The 12,481-nt window shown below is 41.1% G+C and overlaps 1 protein-coding gene across 3 annotated transcripts in view; it reads left to right on the top strand.

Annotated features, from left to right (window-relative positions):
• The window catches only part of KIF5C (kinesin family member 5C), a 123,371-nt gene that overhangs the window by 98,541 nt on the left and 12,349 nt on the right, over positions 1 to 12,481 (top strand). For all 3 annotated transcript variants that reach the window (XR_012646350.1, XM_075000720.1, XM_075000722.1), the window contains exons 18-23: positions 745 to 821; positions 2,112 to 2,221; positions 3,652 to 3,753; positions 5,052 to 5,112; positions 10,024 to 10,095; positions 11,870 to 11,974. Coding sequence is in view for 2 of the 3 variants with exons in the window: in XM_075000720.1 (XP_074856821.1) it covers positions 745 to 821; positions 2,112 to 2,221; positions 3,652 to 3,753; positions 5,052 to 5,112; positions 10,024 to 10,095; positions 11,870 to 11,974 (527 nt within the window). In the remaining variant the exon portion in view is untranslated. The remainder of the gene's footprint in view (positions 1 to 744; positions 822 to 2,111; positions 2,222 to 3,651; positions 3,754 to 5,051; positions 5,113 to 10,023; positions 10,096 to 11,869; positions 11,975 to 12,481) is intronic.

Here is a 12,481-nt window from a genome sequence, read left to right as displayed (position 1 = left end):
GAAAAATTATTAATCTGTTGTACGTCCATATGGTGAATACTGCATGCAGATGTGGTCACCTCATCCAAAAACATTTGAAAAGGTTCAGAAAAGGGCAACAGAAATGCTTAGGGGTGTGCAACAGCTGCCATATGAAGAGATATTAATAAGCTGGGAGTTTTTAGCTTGGAAAAGAGGAGATTAAGGGAAGATATGGTAGAGGTCTTTAAAATCATGACTGGAGTGGAGAAAGTAAATAAGAAAGCATTGTTTAGTCCTTTCCGTGACACAATAAGTAGCAGTCACAAATGAAATTAAAAGACAATATGTTTAAAACAAACAAAAAGGAGGTATATTTTTTCACACAACACACAGTCAACCTGTGGAACACTGTGCAGAGGATGTTGTGAAGGCCAGGACTGTAACAGGGTTCCAAAATAAATTATGTAAGTTTCTGAAGGATAGGTCCATCAATGGCTGCTAGCAAGAGTGGGCAGGGATTGTGTCCCATGCCTCTATTTGTCAGAAGCTGGGAGTGGGCAGCTGGGGGTGGATCACTTGATTACCTGTTCTGTTCAGTCCTTCTGGGGCATCTGTCATTGGCAAATGTCCGAAGACTAAATACTGAGCTAGTCGCACCTTAGGTCTGATCCAGTGTGGCTTTCCTTATGTTCAGTGATTTTTTTTTTTTTTTTTGTAATTTAATTTGGTGTGTTGCATAAATCTCAGTTTGTCTTAACTTTTTTTTTTTTAAACTATTAACAGAGAAAATGCATGAAGTCAGCTTCAAGGACAAAGAAAAGGAACATCTCACCCTGCTTCAGGATGCAGAGGAAATGAAGGTAGCTTTGCAGGCCACAACTGTCAGTGGTTTCTCAAGAACACTTGTGAAACTGACAGTTAAGGCTGAATTCTGCTTTCAGATGCACATGTGATGTCCGTTCATTTTTAATAAAGTTTTAGGCTACGTCTACACATGCCTCTTCCTAATGAGTAGCCCAGAAGATGTTAATGAGGTGTGGATGTAAAGGATGGTTTAGAAGTTTAACTTCAGAAGATGGAAAGATTGAATGAAAGGTTTACACAGATTTAATCAAAAATGTTTTAGTAAATCCTCTTCATTTGAACCCCGAAAAAAAATTCAGTGTATGTTGGGAAGTTGTTTCTGTACTTACCTACACAAATGAGCCAGATTCATTACTTCAGTTTCATATCATCAAAATCAATTAATGTGAACTAGTTAAGTGATGAATCAGGCGTTATGGATCAAAGTCATTTTATACTGGACTTTAATAATAAAAGGCTAGATCATATTTAAAGAATTGCCCAGTCCTATTGGACAAACATGGAATACCCCCTCCGAGGAATGATCTAATGAAAAATAAATCCAAAACACATTTTCTGATATTTCTCTTTCTTGTTTACAGGGAGAATGCAAGGAGGAAACATTAAACAATGCTGTAGAGACTTAGTATATTTTTTTTCTGATGAGGATTGCAATTTGTGTGAAGTACAGGGAGCAATCCTGTATTAACAGGAGTAGTAACTGAACTTCAGTATTTTGATCTTTTATTCAAAAACTGAAATTTAATGATTAGTTTAAGTAGCCATGCAGAATTATTCCATTTGTGGAGTTAGAAAATATGTTCTATCTAACATCAAGACAAAAAGAGGGAATAAAAATGTAGCTTTCCCATGTACTTGAAATGTTTCTACCTCTCTGAACTTGGCGGTAGTGTTGTGTGTGTGCTGCTCTTTCATCCTTGGGTATTCATGTGCACAAATAAATCAGCAAAAAATAAAAAAAAAAATTGCCCAAGTAAACAGATGGGCATAATAGTATTGAAGACAGCAGAAGCAGCTGTAATTCTTGTGGTATGCTTAGTAATCCATGCTAGGCATCTTCATCTACTTGTTTCTTGCAAAGCCACAAGAAGAAAATCATGGATTGCCAGCCAAACCCAGATACACAGTCCTGAATTAAGCACTTGCTGCAATTAGCATTACTGTTGTCTACATCAATCTGATGTGATTTTAAATTTAAAACTGTAGGTTTGACTTTTCTCGTACGTACTCACAAGTATCAGCAGAAGCAGATTAAACTATTGAAATACTTTTTTTTTTTAACACAGAAAACACTGGAGCAGCAGATGGAGAGTCACAGGGAAGCTCACCAGAAACAGCTGTCCAGACTACGAGATGAGATTGAAGAGAAGCAGAAAATCATTGATGAAATCAGAGAGTACGCTTGCTCACTGTTTCCCTGTCATTTAGCCCTTTTCTGTACTGTGTGCTAGTGACATGATTGTTCTTCCATTCGTACCTGCGTGTCTCAGTTCATGTAGTACTAGCTGGCTTCAAAAACCAGTATGTACCAGGTACCCTATATAACTATTCTGTACTGATGTGAAAATTAAGGGACCAAAAAGTACAGAGTATTAGGAATTACTGTTCTTTTCCATATTGTATATCCACTTCAATAAAAAGAATTGTGTGGAGGGAAGAAGAATAGAATAATGTTAGGCTTACAGGTAATAGAAATAATGGATGAGAACAAATTGGACGAATAAAGGCTTTAAACACCTGTCATGGTGACTGGCTTTGCCACAGCCTTTTTGGGTCTTCAAAGTACAATTAGCCAGTCAACTCCACCTGCTTCCTATTCCACACTTCAGGTGTTTTTCTCTAGGCATCGCTAGTTTCACTATGAATTGGTAAATAAAGTATCCTCAAAACATATTGAAACCATCTCTGTATTTGTAGTGCATGATTCTTCACTGGAATTCTCTCTCGGTAGAATGATGATGTGTGGAGCCCTCTGCTCCTTACTGATTTACCCTTGGTTCTGGAAGCAGTTCATTTAACCTGTCCCATCCTTGTGTAACCCTGGCATTTTCCACTGCATCTGTAAAAGGGATGAGGCATGATAACAAGGAACTGAAACATGAAAACAGTCACTTGATGCACAGATTGTGCCTTGAGGTATCAAAATGCATGTTGAGGGTGGGGACAAGAGATGTTCGTATGTTTTGTTTCCGCAAAAATATTTTAAAAGAAGGACTCTTTTCTCATTAAGGATCCTTCATGGTTAAGTGTAAATAACAGAATCTCTCAAGGGAATTGCAGATTCATTCTCCATGGATATCTCTGTTCTGGATGTGACGTTCCTCTAAGGCCGTGTCTACACTAGCCAAAAACTTCGAAATGGCCATGCAAATGGCCATTTTGAAGTTTACTAATGAAGCGCTGAAATACATATTCAGCACCTCATAAGTATGCGGCCAGCCACGGCACTTTGAAATTGACGTGGCTTGCTGCTGCGCGGCTCATCCAGATGGGGCTCCTTTTCGAAAGAACCCCACCTACTTAGAAGTCCCCTTATTCCCATCTACTCATAGGAATAAGGGGACTTCGAAGTAGCCAGAGTCCTTTCGAAAAGGAGTCCCATCTGCATGAGCCGCGCAGCGGCGAGCCACGTCAATTTCGAAGTGCCACGGCCACCCGCATTCTAACGAGGCACTGAATATGTATTTCAGCGCTTCATTAGTGAACTTCGAAATGGCCATTTGCATGGCCATTTTGAAGTTTTTGGCTAGTGTAGACATAGCCTAGCTGTTTTTACTACAATGGCCTGTGTTAAGCTGGATGGTTTTTCTCCTTTTCATATTTCAGTATGAACCAGAAGCTGCAACTGGAACAAGAGAAGCTGAGCTCTGATTATGATAAGTTGAAAATGGAGGATCAGGAAAGAGAAATGAAACTGGAAAAACTCATGTAAGTTTGAAGTCTCTTTCTCTGATCTCTCAAGTTTTTTCTCTATATGTTGTCATAGGTCCGGGCTAGCTGCACCTCTGTTCCCTTTCTGATCTCTCTGAGTGTATCTGCTCAGGTGATAGGCCTCACTTGTCTTGGGAGTGAAATCACACACATCTACCATGCTTAGAGGAGAAGGGGGCAATGGTTAGGATACTGGACTTGGGTGTGTGAGTTCAGTTTCCTGGTCTGCCAACAGGCTTCTTAAATGTCCTTGGACAAGTCACTTAGCCTGTCTGACTTGGCTCATTTGCCCATCTGTAAAATGTAGATAATGATCTGCCTGCTTCTCAGGGTTTAACGGAGATAGTAAACTAAAGACTGAGGTACTCCGATACCATGGGGATGGTTGTGTAGGTACCACAGAAGAGAAAATGTCCCTCATCAGGTTTGATTCAGTTTCAGGGACAAGTAATACAGTGACCGACAGCCTTTTTATTTATTTATTTATTTATTTATTTATTTAAATAATGGGTTGTAAACATATCTATCTTACCTGAAGTGTTACCATCCAATATTAGGAACTGAGGCAGGCCTAGTTTCTTCAGATACGTGTACAATCTGAGTGCATTTGTCTTTACACCCTCAGGAGAGTCCTTTTAAAGCCTGCAAGGATTCTATGTTCTTCAGGAGGTTACTTCAAGTCTTAGCCAGTTTTGAGCTGTCCTGGTCATACCACTTGTGTAAGTTGCCCAGGACCATGCCAGAGCCATCAGAGCTAGTAGTTATGGTGAAGTCCCTTAACAACTTGTAAGTGGTAGCTGACCATCCCGATCCATGTCTTGCTCCCCAGATTGTCCCCTAGGGAGAAGCATTTACACCAAAATACTTTTGTGGAGGACACCATCCTGATAACCAGGTCAATGTACAAATTACAAGGCACACCATATTTGTTGTCATGTTTTATCCTGTGCCAAAACAAGCTTTTCAGAGCTCTAGTTTTGTTGCTTTGTGCAAGGAGATAAACAAAATGTCTGTCTTATTGCACAGTAACAGAGGGGTAGCTGTGTTTAGTCTGTAGTTTAACAAAACAAACCAGCAGTCGTGAAGCACTTTCAAGACTAACAAAATAATTAATTAGGTGATGAGCTTTCATGGGACAGACCCTCTTCTTCAGTTCAGTAGCATTTCTAGTACAGACTGACAGTTATATAGCACAGGGCTATATAACGTCTAGTAACTGACTGCTCTTCTTCCATGTTTTTATTTTCATAATTTCAGCTTGTTGTTGGGCTTACTTAAATGGTCTCTCTTTTTAGATTGCTAAATGATAAAAGGGAACAAGCAAGAGAAGATCTTAAAGGGCTGGAGGAGACTGTGGTATGTTGTTGCTTTTTTTCCAAGGGCTTATTTGATGACTTGTTGCTAGCCTTCTTGTGTGTGCTTGTTGCCAACCATATTTTTTGCAAGAAAATGGCTATCTTAGGTAAAAAAAAAAAATGTTTTTAAAAAGTGGTACATTTCCAAATTATCCTGTTTTGAATTTGATTTGAATATGTTTAGGATCTTAAGCAGCCAACACTTGCTGAGCAGTAGGTTAGACATTATTTCTTAATTTCCTAAAGCTTTTTTACTTATCTGTTTGCTAACCATCCTACGTATGCTTATCTCAAATGGCTCACTCTACAAGTTTTTCATCATTTAATATTTATGGTATGGTATATCATAGCCCATGTATTAAATAAATACAAATTACATTTCTCAGAGACATTAGTACTTTGTCACTGTGCAATCCATATAATTGTATATACAATGCTTTATGCTCTGCAGTCAGGGCTGAAGGGACCCATTATCTGAAGAACTGTTTTTGTCTTCAGATCAATGCTATGATGATGGCTTGATAAGTCTTCAGCTATATTAAGGGCTGTTACAAGGAGGAAAATGGTGTGCTCCCTGTCCTCTCAAAATAGAAGTAATAGGCTAAATTTGAAACAAGGAAAATTTAGGCTGTAGATTAGGAAAAACTTTCAAACTACAGGGAGAGTGAAGTTTTGGAGGAGCCTTTTAAGGGAGTGTATGGCATCCTCATCTCTGGAGGTTTTTAAGAAGAGGTTGGAAAGACACCTCATCTGAATGGTGTAAGGTTAAAAAAAAAAAGTGGGGTGGGGGGCATAGAGAATAAGACAGAGAATATCTTATTGCCCTTGTATAAAACCATGGCACACCCACATCTTGAATACTACATACAGTTGTGGTCACCTTATCTCAAAAAAGATACATTGGCATTAGAAAAGCTTCAAAAAGGGGCAACTGAAATGATTAGGGGTTTGGAACAGGTCCCATATGAAGAGAAATTAAAGAGACTAGGACTTTTCATTTTAGAAAAGAGGGGACTAAGGGGGGATATGATAGTGGTATATAAAATTGAGTGGTGTGGAGAAAGTGAACAAGGACAAATTATTTACTTGTTCCCATAATATCAGAACTAGAGGATACAAAATGAAAGTAATGGGCAGCAGGTTTACAACAAATAAAAGGAAGTTCTTCACACAGCGCAGTCAACCCATGGAACTCCTCGCCACAGGAGGCTGTGAAAGCTAGGACTATAACAGGGTTTAATAAAGAGCTAGATGGATTCATGGAGGTTAGGTCCATTAATGGCTATTAGCTAGGATGGGTAAGGAATGGTATCGCTAGCCTATGTTTATCAGAAGCTGGAGATGAGTGACAGGAGAGAGATCACTTGATAGTTACCTGTTTTGTTCACTCCCTCTGGAGTACCTAGTGTTGGCCACTGTTGGCAGACAGGATACTGGGCTGGATGGACCTTTGGTCTGACCCAATATGGCTGTTCTTATGTTCTTAAATTGATTTGGCACTGCCTCATGACAGGGGCTCCAAAGTTGCCTACCTGTTGTACATTTCTATCGTCCTGTGAAGGATGAGTAGATTGTATGGTAGACTAGCATGTTAGGTTTTTACTTGTGAAACCTGCATTTGAAGGGGAAGTAAATCTGGTGGTTTTTCTCATAATCTGAGGTAGACATTGGTATGTTCCACAAAATTACCATGAAATAGGCAGCTTTTTTTTTTCTGCTCAAGCTTGGAGTATCAGAGATAGTTCAGGAAAAGTGTGTGTATTCAGAGATTAAACTTGTCCAGCCCTTTATAACCTGTCTAGTTCTAGCCTGTTTCATTTTTCCTTCACCTTCACTTTCTTGAGCCAAAACAGTCATAGGATATTTTTTAAACTTCTTATACAATGTCATTTTTTAGTAATTCTCCCATTTGCTGTATAAGTTTGATTAATTCTATAAAAATATTTTTCTGAATTGGAGAAGCATAATTGCCTGTAGATTTTCTTTTTTTCCTGTGGATTATAATTTTAATGGGAGTAGTCTTGAAAATCAGGCCTTTTTTTTTAAGAGCTGGACTTCAAGCACCCAGATTTTATGAGTGTTATATGTAAAATATACATTTTATATAAATCTTCCCTGATTTTACAAAAAGTATTCTCCCCCCCCTTAGATGAGTTCTTTTACAGCTTATATTGCTTATGAATTGTAAAAATGTCTGTTTCAGTGAGTAAGCAATATAGCTGACACTCAATTTTAAGCAGTAGGACAGAGAATCAGTGCAAAATGTCCATCAGATGGTGTTTTTTTGTTTGAAGTCAAGAACTATTTTAACTATTGTACACTTGAATAATCTTTCATGTTCATTCCTATGGGATTTCAGAGGTTGTTGCAGCAGCTGCTTTATTTTAAAATATTAGGAATTATCAACATTTTAATCAGCAGTTACCTCAGCAGGAAGAAAAACAAGTAAACAAACTACATGAAACATGTCCATTTTTAGGTCAAGATCATGCCTCTCCCATGCAGACAAAGAAGTGAGGGAGCGTAAATCCCTGCAAGCATGGTGGGCCTCTTATGTCACTTACATGCAAGGAAGGGGAGGAGGGAGAACTGTCTCCATGGGGTTGCTGTTTCCCTATCCTGTGCAAGTAGGGTTGGGGAGTGGGCAAAGCCTTGACTTGGCACCCAACTTTCACCAGTACAGTGGAAGTAGTCGGTAATGGATACCTAGTCACAGGAGGGAACCAGGGAAGGAATAAGGACAAGGTCCCTTTTGGGCAGCAGTGGGACTGATACCGCCCCTTACTTTGGTTAAGAGCTGTGGGGTAAGGGTTAACTTTGTTGAGCTCTGAATTAAATTTCTCCTTCTGGCAGTAGCAACGTACATCTGGACATTAGCATTAAAAAAGTGTAAGCTAGGTGTTATGAATAATAGAAGTGCCTAATTGTACATAATATGCTCTTCCTGACTTTATTTTATTTTTTTTGGGGGGGGGAGGGTGTTGGACTAATTAGAAGACAGTGCTTCTATCCATTCTGTTGCAGTAGCATCTCTTTTTTGGGTTCAGAATGAATCACTTCCTAGCTTTGTCCTAGTACGTGAGAAAGAGAGATGGCAGTTCAAAGGTTTATAAACATGTTGCTCCTGATCTGAGTGGCCAGTTCAAATTTTAGTGTGTGAGAAGTTGAAAATAAGATCGCTTTTCTACTTGGGATATAGCCTTCATACCAGTGCAGTGTGTTTAAAAAGAAAAGTAGAGGAGGGGTTGGAATTCACTGTTTATCCAAATGAGTATGAACATTTCCTTCCAGAATTCTCTGCCCTTCACAGAATGGGCAAAGGATTAAGACTTGTGCCATGCCTCTCACATTTCTCTTTGAATAAGGTGGCTATTATGCTGACACTTAGTAAAATTAAACTGTGTTGAAAGCTTAGGAATGAACCTGTGGTATTTATAAAGTACTTTTCACCTTGGTATCTATGTCCCTGTATAACATCACCATCTTTGAGTGCATAGAGTTGGGCAGAAAAATTGTCATAGAATGAATCAAAGGCTCAGTGATTTGAGTGTCATTTAATAGCTTGGGACATGAGACCATGGGCAGCCTTTGAGCGTATTGTTCTGGCTGATTTATTTTTCCTTCAGTGTTAGATATATTTTCAGAGGGAACTTGGCTGCTGACCTGTAACCAAAACAATGACCTATGGGAGCTTTATTGAGTGACAGAAGATACACAAGCAACCCTTTGGGTTCTTTGCTAGAATAGAATTGCATACTTTTAGTCATAGGAACTAAGCCATACCTCATTGTGGTGATATTTTTCCCCCTTTACAAGCAGGTCAGTTTTGACTGATTTTTAAATGATTATGGACCGTAAAGTGAGGTGTGGTTGGGTACTATTTTACGCTAGATAACCCCAGATTCTTACACACCAATTACTTCTCACCACCTTTCAACTGATGCAATTCATTAGTTAATTACAAAAGAGTAACTATAGATGTATGTACTGAGGCATACCTGAGGATATAGTTCTACAGGTTGCACCTCCTTCATCTGGCACCCTTGGGACCAGACTGGTCTTGGATAAGGGAATTTACTGGATGAAAGGAGGTCCCTTGCTCCAGCCACCTAATCTGCTGCCCTTTCCTCTTCTCTGCCCCTCCACCTGCCCCAACTGTCAGCCCTGGGCTCCCTTTACCTCCTGGTCAGACTTTGGACTTGCTGGGCCAACACCAGCCTGGCCACCTCAGGCTCCCAGCTGCAGAGGCTGGTTCCAGCTCCAACCAGACTGCCAGATATGGCCCCAACCCTGCCCACGTGGGCACCAGTTTCACCCTGGCTGTGCTGCTGGCATGGCCCCAGAGCCACAGGTGCAGCCCAGCAGAAGCCAGCTCCAGTCCTGGCCGAGGTTCCAGCTGCTGCCCTGGCCCCTCAGGCTCCGGCCGTGGCCGTAGAGCTGCCAGTCCCGTTGGTGGCTCTGGCCTGGCTGGGCTGCTAGTAAAGCTCTGGCCTGGAGGCTGTTTCTGGATTGGTCGGGCTCCTAGCATACCACTTCCCCTGCCCCTGCACCTTGCAGAGGTTGGCTCTCGTTCCAGCCAGGATGCCAGTATGTTCCTGGCCCCATGGGCACTGGGTGCAGCCCTGGTTCCACAGAGGCTGGCTCTTGCTGGCTATCACCTCTGGTCAGGGCTGGTAACGCCTGGTGGGCTCCCCTGCCCAAGGTGACTGGTTTCACCCTACTAACCTCCCAGCCTGTGGGGTCTGGTCCAGTGACACCCGTTGGAACACTGATGTTGCCAGACAAGAGAGTGCCAGTTTTTGTATGTTCAGCCTGTAGTGTAATGTATCCTATGTATTCTTACTTTCGGAGAAACTTTAAACAGTGCTTGCTAAGTTTTACTGACTTTTTGTTGTTTAAATTCTATTTCCAGGCAAGAGAACTGCAGACCCTGCACAACCTACGAAAACTCTTTGTTCAAGACCTCACCACTCGAGTCAAAAAAGTTAGTTCAAATCTTTCTCCAGTTTTATTTTAACAGTCTTCCCCTCCCCCAAGCAAATGTCTTGCTAAGCTGTTATATTGCTTAGTTATATCATCCCTGGTGTAAATCCAGCAAACTCTTAATCTATTTATATACTAGACTAGAAGGTTTGCCTGGCATTGCTCTGGCCTGTGACTTGATACATTTGATTTTTGGAAAATAAAATGAAAATATACATGTTGCATTTGGATCATTGTGCTGGAGTAGGGCTGGGAATGAGAGTTTCAGTCTGCAGGCTGCTCTGCGGGGAGAGAACTACTCCAATCCCCCTCACTTCACTCCGTTCTTGAGGCCAGGTGGGAAGCACCTCCCCATGGCAGCTGCAGCTCCACAGGGCACAGCTGGCAGAAGGGGTTCACGCCCCCAGCTGGGGTAGATCCGGGTTTGTCTGCCCCTGCCCTCCCCAGCCAGAGTGTGGAATGCAGCAAACTCTGCACTTGCCCCAGCTTGCTGGTGGAAGGAACAGCAACAAGATCACCACATGAATGGTGGGGGGAGCTGGAGGGGTGGGAGGCTCAGGGCTAGGGCAGTCCTAGATGGACATGCGTGCCTCCGGCCAGTCCCTTTCACTTGCATGGTAATTCCGTCTCTTTTCTACACGGTTTTATGAGAATCAATCCCATTCCAGGCACATCCCCTTTTCCTTGCACAACCAAACCCTTACCTTGCTTTATGTTACCATAAGAGGAAGCTGTGCACCAAATTTGGTGAGTCTAGCTCTTACTGTTTAGGAGAAGTTCTTGAATAGCCTTGATAGACAAACTCTCTCAAATACATAATAGATGCTCTTACACCATGCCCAATTACCTTGGTTTCTGTGAGCCTGAGAGCTTGTTGTTCCCTTCTAGCTGCACATCTTTCTTTCTGTGCGTGTGGGTCTGGAGTGCTCTCAGCTCTGTCAAAAGTCATACTATGCTTCATCATAAGTCATACTATGCTTCATCTTCTCTCTTGAGGCTTTTCCATATAATTTGTTGTTCTGTGAAATGGCTGATCTCACTTATCAGTTCAGTTATTAACACAGAGCTTAGCGAACCCAGAACTGATCCAAACCCACATCTAAAACTTGGGCTGATGTGAGCTATAAATGTGTGCTGTGCCTCTTTTTTATAGCTCAAAATGCCTCATCTTTTGCTGCGGCAAAATAAATTTGAGGAGCTTTTTGTGCACCTCTAACATGCTTTTTAGCAGAATTTGTTATTTTTAATCACTGACAAACTTGAATTTTTGTCAAGATGAAAGCTAGTCAAAAGATTTCATGGCACTCCCCTTTCTGGATCCTTAAAGTTTCTTGGTGAAAGTTTTTATTTGTTTTATTACTGTGTTGGGGAAATGTAGATGTCAAGGACACAAGGACCATGTCTACACTACAGTTTTGTAGACAAAACTCAGGTTTTGATAACAAAATTCACAGAGCATCTACACACAAAATAAGTTTTGTCGACGGTAAAAAAGCCACGTAGATGTTCCAGGGGCCCTTTTTGTCAATAGAGCGGATCAAAAGATCAGTCTGCTTTTATGTGTAAATGTGATATGTCAACAGGAGTTTTTGTCAGAACATCTCTTTCAATGGTAACTTCTGTAGACAGATGCTTCTAGTGTAGACATAGCCAAAATGAACAAGAAAAGCAATCTCCCTTTGGGAGCTTTCAAGACCCCCCCACAAAGCCCTAACTTTCCCATCTTTCTGGGTGTAAAACGTTGGCTCTAGTTCTATAATTTGCTTTATTTGCAGAGTGTTGAACTGGACAGTGATGATGGAGGAGGAAGTGCTGCTCAGAAGCAGAAAATTTCCTTTCTTGAGAACAATCTGGAGCAGCTTACAAAGGTTCACAAACAGGTGGGACCAATACCTCTGTCTTTGATTGCAGCAGTCAAACTTTATGTAGGAAGTAGGGAAGTTAGTTATTTGTTTTCTTCTGTTAATTTTAACCAGGGCCATTTCTGAATTTCTAGCCATAGGAGAATCTTGGAATAGGTTGAACCTCTCTAATCTGGCACCCTTGGGACCTGACTGGTGCCAGATGAGAGAATTTGCTGGACCATGGGAGGTAATATTGTCTAGTAGCATTACCAATAGTCAGTGTCTTATTTTTGGTTGGTTGGTTGTTTGTTTGTTTTGTGTGTTTTTTGTTTTTTTTTTTTTTAAAAAAAGGTATCGATACTCAGCTTGGCCCCCTGGCAAGTGCCAGCACCAAAAAAGCACTCTGCCAATACTTTCACTGCTAACTGGACTCTTGGAAGACATTTAGGGGTAATTTACAGCTAAACAGCACAGAACACTGAGAGCCAGGACTGGAGGCTGGAAACAAACTTTATGGGACCACAGGAAACATGGCCACACCCA

This window comes from Carettochelys insculpta, chromosome 8, assembly GCF_033958435.1.
Source record: "Carettochelys insculpta isolate YL-2023 chromosome 8, ASM3395843v1, whole genome shotgun sequence".
In the NCBI taxonomy this organism is placed as follows: Eukaryota; Metazoa; Chordata; order Testudines; family Carettochelyidae; genus Carettochelys; species Carettochelys insculpta.
This window is presented reverse-complemented; position numbering and strand designations above follow the sequence as displayed.